This window comes from Xenopus laevis, chromosome 5L (assembly GCF_017654675.1).
Source record: "Xenopus laevis strain J_2021 chromosome 5L, Xenopus_laevis_v10.1, whole genome shotgun sequence".
Classification (NCBI taxonomy): Eukaryota; Metazoa; Chordata; class Amphibia; order Anura; family Pipidae; genus Xenopus; species Xenopus laevis.
The window spans coordinates 32,821,756-32,834,995 of NC_054379.1; the positions used below are offsets into that span (position 1 = coordinate 32,821,756).

At 40.2% G+C, this 13,240-nt stretch overlaps 1 protein-coding gene across 3 annotated transcripts in view; it reads right to left on the reverse strand.

Annotated features, from left to right (window-relative positions):
* Positions 1–1,098: 1,098 nt before the first annotated feature.
* Positions 1,099–13,240, reverse strand: part of rel.L (v-rel avian reticuloendotheliosis viral oncogene homolog L homeolog) — a 45,911-nt gene continuing 33,769 nt past the window's right edge. For all 3 annotated transcript variants that reach the window (XM_041562652.1, XM_041562653.1, XM_041562651.1), the window contains 6 exons: positions 7,246–7,386; positions 6,593–6,697; positions 5,513–5,725; positions 5,297–5,359; positions 4,588–4,647; positions 1,099–3,474 (listed from right to left, as the gene is read on the reverse strand). In XM_041562652.1, the coding sequence (XP_041418586.1) occupies positions 2,741–3,474; positions 4,588–4,647; positions 5,297–5,359; positions 5,513–5,725; positions 6,593–6,697; positions 7,246–7,386 (1,316 nt within the window). In that variant the 3' untranslated portion in view covers positions 1,099–2,740. The remainder of the gene's footprint in view (positions 3,475–4,587; positions 4,648–5,296; positions 5,360–5,512; positions 5,726–6,592; positions 6,698–7,245; positions 7,387–13,240) is intronic.

Consider the following 13,240-nt stretch of genomic DNA (forward strand, 5'->3'; position numbering starts at 1 on the left):
GGAAAATGCATACCCTAACCTTGTAACCCTAACCCTCATACACTGAGAGCTTTATTTCAGCAACATTATTAGAAATCCCTTAGCTATTATTTAAAAATAATGAGAAAATTGAGAAAGCAGGCTAATATTACAAATATATTATCCCATTTACAAACAATTCAGTAGAAGTTAACTTATCGAGGGGGGGGGGGGTAAAAAATCTCCAGCATTTCTATATAATTATATATATATATGAATAAGTGTTTATGTAATAAACATAGAACATTTTGTTAACATTTTCATTATGTTATACCCAAGTCCTATTTCTTTCCTATTTTCCATATCTGTATCAATGTAAATGTAAAATAGTTCCAGGTACATTCCCAGTGTGGAAATCAATATGGCTGCACCCACTCATGGGTATTAGCAATGCCTTGCTTAGCAAATATAAGGAAACCTCCACTCAGTGGCAGAACATTTCAATGTTAATCCTTCTGGACCAAAGGATACAAAGACCTAAGCGGAAACAAAAGTTTCTAATCAAAAGCTAACAGAGTAAAGGATTATTTTACTTACTGTCTATTGGCTGCTTTGTTATCAGGAAAAAAAAGGGGTCAATAGAGTTGGGTTAAAGAGGAAATACTATTTCCTCATTAGCAGCCACTTCCTAAAACACAGTTTGCCTACAGACGACACCGTTCTTATCAATGTAACTGCCAAAAAAAAAAATTAATTTAATATAGAATAAAAAAAAAACACAAGGACAAATTAAACTTTTAAATTGTTGTCTTTATTAAGAAATAACTTACCGAAACTCCGATTACGCTCCTCTTAAGAAAAGGCGACCCATCGTGCGGCGCTCGATTTCTCCTCCCTGCTTTCCTTATAGGAGATATATAGGGAGGAGAAACCGAGCACCGCATGATGGATCATCGCCCTGTCGCCTTTTCTGAAGAGGAGCGCAAGTGGAGTTTCCGTAAGTTATTTCTTAATAAAGACTTAGCGATTTAAAAGTTTCATTTGTCTTTGTGTTTTTTTTGTTCTATACTAAAGAATTTTCTTTTAAAAAAAATTATGTTACTGATCCTTTAAGGGCAGAGACACACAGGAAGATCCGTGCCTCTTCTTCGTGCGACTAATCTCCCCGAAAAGCATTCCCACCGGCTAGAATCTAAATTGCAGCGGGATGGCACTCGGAGCGCTTCGTTTTCTGAAGTCGCCTCACAAGGAAAGTTCGGGTGACTTTGTACATCAATGTTTTTCTTACTACATCTTGCAAACAAGAGATGTTGAGATCTATTTTCCAATTTGAATGTCTATTTATAGGTCAGTTACATTTTCCTGATAGTGAAAATGCTCAAGTTCCCATTGGCTTTCAAAAGATTTTAGGGCTCATTTACATCTGCAAGTGAGGTGGGCAAGGTGCAATTTCGAGAGCAATTTTTTGCAGTGTTTTTTTCCCAGTGTTTTTTCCCCAGAATTCCAGTATCATTGCGTTAATGGGGGGGTGACAATGTCTAATATTCGATTGAATGTCTAATATTCAACCGAATTGTTTCAAACCAAACATCTGAATCGTATTCAATTCGTATTCATATGAATCAAGTTTTTCCTTGAAAAAAATCCCCTCAAATGTCAGGAAGGCTATTAACATCTCCAAACAGCTCAATGGACCTCGAAAGGACATTTGAATAGGGGAAACTAAAATTCGAACGTATGAATGTTGACACTCGAAAACTAGAATTTAAATTTACTATTCGACCCTTGATAAATCTGCCCTTTAACGCGACATTGTTCCTTTTGAAGTAGAAAATCAGCCCTACATTAGGCTGCTGGCTGCTGTGTGACTCCAATAAAAGGCACCTTGAGATGTGGAATCACGAACACGAGAAAGCAATTGAATAAACAATGAAAACATTATTTTGGCCTAATTCTAAGTATTACAAACATTTTGATACATTTTTATAGCCTAGCCTCTTATACAATGACATAGTCATTAGATTTACAGATAATTATTTCCATACCAGAAATACCGCGTGGTGCAGCTTGATCCTGGATAGAAAATGACTGTATATATATATATATATATATATATATATATATATATATATATATATATATATATATATATATATATACACACACACACACACATTTGGAAAAGGGTCTTAAAGCGTAGTACTTGAAACAGTACAAAAGGTCCTTATGATCATCGGCTAATGATATTCTTTCATTTATAGTCTAGCACATGGATCCCCAACTTTTTGAACCCGTGAGCAACATCGAGATGTTAAAGGAGTTAGGGAGCAACGTTACCATGTCAAATAATTGCTTTGATTGGCCATTTGGTAGCCCCTATGTAGATTGGCAACCTATATTGAGGCTGTGTTTGGCAGTGCACCAAAACTTGCCTCCAAGCCTGGAATTTAAAAATAAGCACCTGCTTTGAGGCCACTGGGAGCCACATCTAAGGGGTTGGTGAACAACATGTTGCTCATGAGCTACTGGTTGGGGATCACTGGTTTAGCACATAACTGACAAGTTCATTTGGAACAATTCTGCCCCTACATTATGCCAGATACTGCGTTACCAGGGCAAGGCACTTACTAAGATAGTAAGTTACTAAGGTAGTAAGAACATAGAATATTGACCCAAACAGCATTGTTGGACCCATATCAAGGAGATGGCTGTAAGCTCTTTCGTTTGAAAGTGCTAAAAGGCTGGACTGTGACCATCCAAATATCTAGCATCTGAGCAATCGCTAGTCATGTAACATTTCACTTGTACTTCCAAAGTTCTGCAATATGCTATCAAGTTCGGATTCCACACTGATATAATTGTCATCGCTTTGTACAATGCCCGGGAAGATTTCATGACCCATAGATGTGCTGTGCGGAGCAGCAATGCTGGTGTCTGGTAGCCTTTGCTCAGGGATTGATGGGTGGTAACTGAATGGTGTAGAAAAGATAGGATTGGGCAGAACACCATTAAACGATAAACTTGAGATACTGGAATCATTTACTGTACTGGTTGTCATTTGGCCTAGCTCACTTATATCCATATGATTGGAATGTGCAGTATATAAATTAATGTCACGGGGAACACTAGGGCAGCTGGAAACCTGGCCACTGGTATTGGGTACATTAAAATTGAAAATGTGCTGTCTGAACATATTGGTGGTATTGCTGGGGGCTACATCAGGTCTAGGGTGACTGGGCTCGGCGAATGGGAGTTTGTGAGTGTTTAGCTGTGATGGAACTGCCCTCAAAGTTTCCATGAAGTTATTAATGGAGCTAGTGTATGTGCTGTGCATGTTAGCTTGCATGGCAGGGTTCAAAACAGACAACTGAGAAAGATTGGGCTGGATACTTGAACTGTTGTTTGGCATCCTTGTCTGGACAGAGGTGGTGTCATTATAAGTAACATTAGGTGGTCTTGTGGGGGGCTGCATTGCATGGGAACGTTGTCCACACCCTGATGAATTAGTGAAATGTTCTGTAATAAGAAAAACAAAATACAACAATGAATAGTAAGGAAAAGCATTATATACGTAGCTGATGGCACTAATACAATACATGGGTCCCAAAAAGAGTTTTAACTAGGGGTGATACAGACAATTTTTAATTCCTGAGGAATAACCTTGAATGTATTTCCAGGGCTACTATTGCCAGACAACCAGTGACAGGAGCACTTGTGCAGTGATTTACAGTGAAGTCTATGGTGGGCTAAGTTGGCATTGTTAAAGGATTCTGCCATAGTTTTTATTTCTAAATTACACTGTTTACACTGCAAATAATTCACTCTACCATATAAAATTTAATTCCTGAACCAACAAGTGTATTTTTTTAAGTTGTAAAATTGGTGTGTAGGCGCCATCTCAGGTCATTTTGCCTGGTCATGTGCTTTCAGAAAGAGCCAGCGCTTTAGGATGGAACTGCTTTCAGGCAGGCTGTTGTTTCTCCTACTCAATGTAACTGAATGTGTCGCAGTTGACCTGGATTTTACTATTGAGTGCTGTTCTTAGTTAGATCTACTAGGCAGCTGTTATCTTGTGTTAGGGAGCTGCTATCTGGTTACCTTCCCATTGTTCTGTTGTTAGGCTGCTGGGGGGGAAGCAGTACAGCAGTAAAGAGTGACTGAAGTTTATCAGAGCACAGGGTCACATGACTGGGGGCAGCTGGAAAACTGACAATATGTCTACCCATGTCAGATTTAAAAATTAAATATAAAAAAATCTGTTTGCTCTTTTGAGAAATGTGTTTCAGTGCAGAATTATGCTAGAGCAGCACTATTAACTGATGTTTTTGAAAAATGTTTTACATTTTTTTACATGCACGCCATGGAGATGCATATAATTCTGATTATAATAAACAGATGACAAAAACCCTGAAAATGGCATAAAATCCACATTCCCTTTTATTACCTACACTAAGAAAATCTGTATCATATACAGAATGTGTAGAAAGCCTCATCCCCTCCATTGATTGGGACATTTGAAGAGTACATATGGATACCATAGGGCCCACTGAATTACTATATATTTTAATATATATACTTATACAGATTATTTAGCAATAATAAAGTGATAGAACTAGCCTAACAACATACCTCTTTTAATTGGATTTACATTGAATTTTGCAGGACTAAGTTCACGTCTTTCTTGCATTTCTACAAAACAAGGGAAAACACAGTAATACTTATTAGCCTACATCCATCCATGCGGACAATAATCCAACCTCTATCCTAACAACTCAAAGTTGATGTCAGTCTAGAAGCCCATTGTCGTTGAGCATCAAAGCCTCAAGGTGACTTAGGCTAGGACCAGAAATCAGCCTGCCAAAATCTTCAGCCCCCAACCTCTAGCCGAATCTTCTTGTCAAGCTCACGTCCGGAAGCCTTGTGTCGCAAACAAAACTTTGCAGATAAGAGTTTGCATTTCGAGTTGAAATCGATGTGACTTCTTGCACCAGAGCCAACTTAAGGCTTCCAGGTGCGAGCAGACAAGAAGATTTGGCTACCGGTCAGGGGCTGAAATCAGTCTGCTGATTTCGACAGGCTGATTTCTGCCCCGTTTGGCCCTAGCTTAAAGGAAGGCAGGGGATTAATTTTACAACATGAAATTAGTGCTGTTAAAATCCGTAATGTCTCTGTTGATACTGTTGTGAACTGTAAATGAAATGGATTATGTGACTGAAAGTGAAGTAGAGCCCTGGGTTAGTAAGGGGCTCATTCGCTCGCACACTTAAGGCAAAAGGCTTGTCTTGTTCCCTAAGTACATATGATCACGCAACGTAGCAAAAAGAACACTGGAACTCACCAAATTTGAACTTCTGCATCACTTCTGAGGTCCTCTGCTTTTTGAACTTGTTTCCATGTGGGTCTAAATACAGAAAAACAAGAACAGTTATGTCTAATAAAATGTAATCCTATCATTAGTTTCTCCTCATCACATGAGGGAGTAAATGGAATTATGACTAAAATCGGTTCCCATCATGATACTAAATTTAGCAATGGATAGGAAATGTAACCTTACCTTCTGGGTCAGGTAGGTATCTAAAATCCATTGGTTCACTGACCTCCTGGTCAGACGGCCTTCGAAGTTGCATTTTTACTGTTACAACATCAGTGATGGATCGGTGAAATGGGGGCGTTTTGAATACAATGGCTACCTGACGGTGCACATCGGCTTGTCCAAACGTCCCCTTGGCTTCCCAGTTGTCTGTAAAAAACCTGACTTCTATGTCATCTACAAGAAACAGGACAGAAGGAGGAATTAAAATACAATGTAGGTTATAGGGGTAGGCTGAAAACACAGAGTTACCCATGAAAACACTGAGTTACCCATCAATGTTAATGCTTGAATATCAGTCATTGTTCAACTATTGAAGGTGGGCAGTGTTACCTTTGACTTTTGCAAAAACCAAACAAGGGGGTGGGATAATGGCATCAGGGGCAGAACAGTGACATATGGGGGTGGGGCTATGACATCTTGGGGTGTGTTTGTGCTTCATGTTGGTGGGGTTTTGACATCAGACGTGGTTATTGGTCACATTATTGTTCATGTTTCACAAGACTGAAACCCGAACAGGCAGGTGTGACTCAAACAGCCCTAAGAAAAATCAAACTGTTCGTCAAACTCGAACAGTTCAGGACTGGGAAAGAAAGCTTGATTTTCTTCATACAAACATATGACAAAGTATTTCAGAGGAGCCTTTTTGCAGAGGACAATGATATATATTTTTACACATTGTACTTAAATAACACAATCCCAGGAGCAGAAAGAGCTGGAGAGATGGGGAATGCTTTAATGCCACATTCTTTTATAATAAAAGAAAAGGTGGGACTAGAACATTCGCCCCTCCACTCTTCACCCCTGGAGGAAGCTGGGAAACTGCTATTGAAAAAACGTGGTCACATTCCATGGACTGTTAAACAATAATGGTCTGATTTCAAATAAAACAGTATGCAGAACATATTCTGTTTTAAAGGTGAACACTTGGTGCTCATTTCTGAAAATTGTTCCAACTATGTACTGGAGAGGGGGCCAACTCTGATATCTTTGTAGAGTTTTGGGTAAGCTGGTGATATTCTCTATGCAGCCCCAATTAAGTACCTTTCTGAACTTTGTCACACAGAAGGAATATTTCATCTCCACCATTTACATTTCCACAGTTCTTGTTGACACGACATATCCTCAGCTCAGCCGTGTTGGGAGCACCTTGGGAAAGAAAGGGACACTATTTAACCTGTGACTCTTTGTTTGAACATATGGCTGTTTTACAATGTTTCTTTAAAGGAGAAGGAAAGTCGTTTCACACTTGGGGGTGCAAATAGTTAGGCACCCCCAAGTGATTGTATTTACTTACCTGAAACCCCGGATTATTCCAGTGAGCCCCACGGATCGTTTTGAAGAAAGTAGAAGCCGGAAGAGGATTGCTCCGTGGTGCTCACTGGTATAACCCCAGGCCGGTGCAGATTTCTGCTGATAGGAGCACTGGCGTGGAGTTTCAGGTAAGTAACTACAATCACTAGGGGGTGCCTAACATTTGGCACCCCCAAGTGTGAAACGACTTACCTTCTCCTCTAAAAAGAGACTGTGTTCTTGTGATTTTAAATATAACATAAATTCATGTACTAAACATAAATCCCTGTGCACAATAGCCAACAGCCTAGAGGACAAATGCAAAAAGTGCCCTAGATCGATTGTTGTTCCCTCACACCTCAAGCAAATTCCTGATTCCCAACCACACCTCCTAATTTACTTACGGTTATCGTATATTGGGTTGGACACAACGGGCCCTAAAGCTCTGGTGTAGCTGCCATGTTCATCGGGAAGAAAGACTTGGAAGCACAGGCGCACAACGTTTAGGTCGTAATCTTCGATGGTGAGAAGCTGTTCTTCTCTCACTGCAAAAAAAAAAAAGCAGAACAAGGGTGTTGGTCTTTAGCATCTTGTCCAAAATGCAAAAAACTTGTTGCCACAAACCGTGTTTATCAGTGATGGCTCAATCCAACAGTGATCTGGGTTTGCCACGTCCAGAAAAGCGATATCATGTAGGAAATGAAGATTTCACTGGAGAGCTTTTTTAGTGAAACAGTGAAGTCGTTTATTCAAGATGCATTAAAGCACTACATGTTTCGGACCTCTGGGGTCCTTCTTCTGGTGCAGTACCAGAAGAAGGACCCCAGAGGTCCGAAACATGTAGTGCTTTAATGCATCTTGAATAAACGTCTTCACTGTTTCACTAAAAAAGCTCTCCAGTGAAATCTTCATTTCCTACATCTTTAGCATCTTGTCCCCATGGAATTTTCTCCTTGCACTTATAGGCACAGTATCATGGCTATGAAAATAGTGTTCTTGGTGATTATCAAGTACGACTAATCGCACAGCTAATGTATCCTGTAAAGTGGACTGGAAAACTGTCAGTTTGTTAGAGTCATTCATGGCAGTAGCAGTTCATGAGATTATGTGAATGATTTTCAATAGCATTTCTCAAAGGTAGAACTGAGAAAAAAAACCTTTCCAGTGAGGTTTCACATTTTATCAGGGACCCTCCCGTCTGCCCACCTGCTGTGATACTCTCTGGTACTTGGCATTATCTCAGGGGGCTACAGGGGAAACGTACATTTGAGGAATCATTTGTTTAGAATGATTGCATATCATCAGCCCATCTGTCTTTTATGTACAGGTATGGGATCGGTTATCCGGAAACCCATTATTCCGGAAAGTTCCAGATTAAATGAAGGCCATCTCCCATAGATTCCATTTTATCAAAATAATTCACATTTTTAAAAATTATTTCTCTGTAATAATAAAACAGTAGCTTGTAATTGATCCCAACTGAGATATAATTAATCCCTATTGAAAGCAAAACCAGCCTATTGGGTTTATTTAATGTTTACATGATTTTCTACTAGACTTAAGGTATGAAGATCCAAATTATGGACAGATCCCTCATCAGGAAAACCCCAGGTCCCAAGCATTCTGGATAACAGGTCCCATACCTGTACTGTTATGTTCAAGGCCAGCAGATGAGGCGTAAGATAAAAGAAAACTGAGCACAACCCTAAAGCTTTGTGCAAGGCACCATTTGAGCCTGAAGTACTCCTCAAAGGAGTGTAACTTTCCATTTCCAGCTCCACTGAATTACTCTGCATGTATAGGTCAGTTACATCCAGGGACACTTTTTTAAATAATGGACTATGAGTGGAGGAAGCAGGGAGGGGGGACAATGGAGGGTAGTGGATGAGGGCTCTCTCTCTTTTGGGGGGTGGGGTTAGTTCTCCTTTAAAGCAACCCCTTGCTTTCAAGCACATTCCTTTATATAAAAGTGCCACTAGTAACCTTCCCACAGATTGAAGCACTGTCAAGAGTTTATAATATAATATATGTGACTTAAAGGAGAACTAAACCCCCCAATAAAAAAAAGCCCACTAACCTAGATCGTCCCCCCTCCCTTCTTCCTCCCCGGAGAGTACATTATTCCAAGGAGTGTCCCTGAATATCATGCTCACATATCCATGCAGATTAGCGCAGTGGAGTTCATGGGCACCATCTTCTGCATTTTCGGGACCGTTGACACTGAGCCATTTGGTGCATGCACAGTTGGCGCTGGACTTCTATTAGCAGAAACTGTTCATGCCGAAAAGCTCCGGAAAGAAAAGAAGAAGATCCGAAGAAGAGAAAAGATGCGGAAGATGGAGCTCTGCTCTCTGCATGGATATGTGAGCATGATATTCAGGGACACTTTTTGGAATAATGTGCTCTGCGGGGGGAAGAAGAGAGGGGGAACTATCTAGGTTAGTGGATGAGGCTTTTCTTATTGGGGGGGGGGGGTTCGTTTCCCAAAAGTTATATTTCTTTATCGGATTCAAATTTCCTGAGACTAAACCTAATGAATGACACCACACTCCACTGCTGTTTTCCTTTAAAGGTCCATTAATAAAGGAATTTTAAACTTGGGTAGTTGTGGGTCATACCAACCCTCCAAGCCACACGCAATCAGGATTTCCACTTTAAAGGGGTTGTTCACCTTTGAGATAACTTTTAGTATGATGTAGAGAGTGATATTCTGAGACAATTTGCAATTGGTTTTAGTTTTTTATTAATTGTGGTTTTTAAATTATTTAGCTTTTTATTTAGCAGCTCTCCAGTTGGCAATTTCAGCAGTCTGGTTGCTAGGGACCAAATTACCCTCTCAACCATGCATTGATTTGAATAAGAGACTGGAATATGAATGAGGTGAGGGCCTGTATAGAAGGATCAGTAATAAAAAGTTACGATAACAATACATTTGTAGCCTTACAGAGCATTTGTTTTATCGAAGGGAGTCAGCGACGCCCATTTGAAAGCTGCAAAGAGTCAGAAGAAAAAGGCAAATAACTATAAAACTATAAAAAATAAATAAAGAAAACCAACTGAAAAGTTCTTAGAATTGGTGGTTCTATAACATCATAAAAGTTACCTTAAAGGTGAAACACCCCTTTAAGAACAAGTTTGCTGAGCTAGTCACTAGTCTATTTTAATACTGAGAGAGCGCGTATCCTCTATCAATATGTTAATTTATATGTTATGGCAATCTATTCTAAGTAAAGATGATTCCGCCTAAATCTTAGCAACTCCCCCACAAATTGAAGGGGTGCAAGATATATATTGTAATGATAAAGCTTTGAATGCTACACAAGGTTGTTTTCTGGCCTCCTTTGCACAGTTCTTTATTGGCCAGTGCTTAGCAGTTAATACGGGAGTTGGTGATCGGCCTATAAAGCAATTTCCTTTCGTGTATAATACGTGGCTAAAGGGTTAAGCACGACTTCCTTCCAGCAGTGAATTGAATGAGAGCCAGAGATAGTCAGCTTGCACTAAACTTTGGCTTTATATAAAGCTTCCCTTTAAAGTGAATTTATTTTGTTGCCTATTTACTAAAGTGCACTAGAACGTGCCAATGACTATTATATAGCGATATTTGTATTAATTGGTAATAATACAGCTTATTGGTAATTCATACGGTATTCACTAGCTCGGTATTATGCAATACTTATGCAGATATGGGATCTGTTATCTGGAAACCCATCATCCAGAAAGCTCTGAATTAGGGGAAGACCATCTCTCATAGACTCCATTATAATCAAATAAATCAAATTTTTAAAAATGATTTCCTTTTTCCCTGTAATAATAAAACAGTAGTTTGTACTTGATCCCAACTAAGATATAATTAATCCTTATTGGAAGCAAAACATTGGGTTTATTTAATGTTTACATGATTCTCTAGCAGACGGGAAGGCACATTTGTCAAGATTCGAATTCATGTTCAGTTTTTTTTTAAACTCACATTACTAGAAATTTGATTGGGGTAATTAATTTAAAAAAATCAAACTCGGACAAATGTTTCTGACCCGAAAACTGGATTCGGGTTTTTATGCCAAAAAAAAACCCCTTGTATGTCAGGAAGGCTACAAACATCTCCAAATTGGTCACTGGACCTCTACCATTGACTTACACAGGAATTAGGCAGGTTTTAGGTGGTGAATAGTCGAATTTGAATTCTTAAAGGGCCAGAGTATAATAAATCTTGCAAATCAAATTAGAATTTTTGAAAAATATCGAATCGAGTTTGGATAATGCCCTAGTCGAATTTGAGAATTTTGAGCATAAAAAAAGATTTGAAAATTTAAATTTTCAATTTGACCCTTAAAAGAGAAACAACCCCCTTATTAAAAAAAAACCCGACCCCCCTACCCCACATAGACCCTCCTCCCTCCCCTAGCCTAGCTGCTACCCTGGGCAAATGCCCCTAACTTTTTACTTACCCGTTGGTGCAGATTCTGTGGATTGGAGTTCACGGCAGCCATCTTCCGAGTTTTCGTATCTTCTTCCGGCAATTCGATAATTTCCATTCATTTCAGCGAATGCGCAGTTGTTGCAAACCGGGAAATTGCTCCAACTGCACATGCAACGATTCGCCGGTCTCAGTCTCAGATTACCAAAGACCCGGAAGATGGCTGCCGTGAACTCCGATCCCTTAATCAGCACAGAGGAGTAAGTAAAAAGTTAGAGGTATTTGCCGGGGGGGGGGGGGGGGAGGGGGGTGCAGATAGGCTGGGGGGGAGGAGGGTCTATGTGGGATGAGGGGTGTTTTTTTAATAAGGGGGTTGTTTCCCCTTTAATGTATGGAGCCAAATTACTGAAAGATCCATTATTTGGAAAACCTGAGCATTCTGGATAACAGGTCCCATACCTGTACTGCATTTGAAAAGCTCACAAACCACCAAAAACTCACAAGAATCAGCAGCATTGCATTTTATTAAACATACAATGCTGAAAAAAACTGCAGCATTGAGCAGCGAGGATTTATAGACAAGTTTAATAAATGGACACTTCATTAAATCTGTCTATCCCTTGTTCTGCTATGAAACTAGGAATGTTAAGCATCACGGTGCAACAGGACTGCTAGATCAGCTCATAGCCTGCCACTTGTGGTTGGTATGAAGTGTGGGCACATGAAGCAGCTACAGCCCACTAGTGTTCTTCCAACGTAGGGCTTGGTATTTGCAAGGCATTAAGAGGAGCAGCTTGAATGAGATAGCAAGAAAGGTCAAGGGACCTTGAACATGGGAGTTCTTTCCTCTGCCCCCTCCGAGTGGGAGGGAAGTGCTGCCTACATTAACACCGCACTGCTCAACCAACCATGCTGAATTTGCATCTCCGAGTCATGAAAAGAAGAGCGGAGAAGTAATTGCTTTTTTAACAACTAACAAGCCAGCTTCAGACATTGCTTCTACTGTAACTGCAACCTCAGATGCAAAAGTGACCACAGGGTTTGCAACTGCTCCATTCAGAGTAAGCCATAGAGGAAAACATATACAGATATGGGACCTGTTATCTAGAATGCTCAGGACCTGGGGTTTTCCAGATAAAAGATCTTTCTGTAATTAGGATCTTCATGCCTTAAGTCTACTAGAATCATGTAAACAGTTAATAAACCCAATAGGCTGGTTTTGCTACCAATAAGGATTAATTATATCTTAGTTGGGATCAAGCACAATGTACTGTTTCATTATTACAGGGAAAAAGGAAATCATTTTTAAAAATTTTACTTATTTGGATAAATATGAAGTCTTTGGGAGACCTATTCTGTAATTTGGAGCTTTCTGGATAACGGATCCCATGCCTGTATTCTGTTTATTAATAGAGTTATAGATTTAAGTTATAATCAAGATTTGTTCTGGCTTTTTGAGACAAAGCCTCGCATCCATGTGCCGTTGATCTGGTCCACCCTTAAGGCCCCCATACAGGGGCAGATATAAACTGCAGACAGATGAAGTTGGCAGCTTATTGGGCAGTGTATGGGGCCCTCCGACAGGCTTCCCCAATCAATATCTGGCCAAAAGTCGGTCAGATGTAGATTGGGTGGGTTTAAAAATCCAGTCAGATCGAGTACCACATTGGTATGTTGATGCAGTCCTCAATCCAACCACCCGTATTATCAGCGCCGATTCAGGGGAAAACGCAGCCTGAGGCGGCTCCTGCATTGCCACCCCCCTCCCCGGTTTACTAGTCGGGAGGGGAGGAAGGAACTCTAATGCGGAGAGCGCTATTGCGCTCTCTCGCATTAGTAAAGCCGAATTTCCGGTTTAAAAACTGGAAATTCTGCTCTTAAAAGGTACCAGGACCGGCTTTTTGCCGCCCCTGGAAACCTCTCCGGCGTGCCGCCTGAGGCGAGTTTCTCAACTTGCCTCGTTGGCGGCGCGCCCCTGCGTA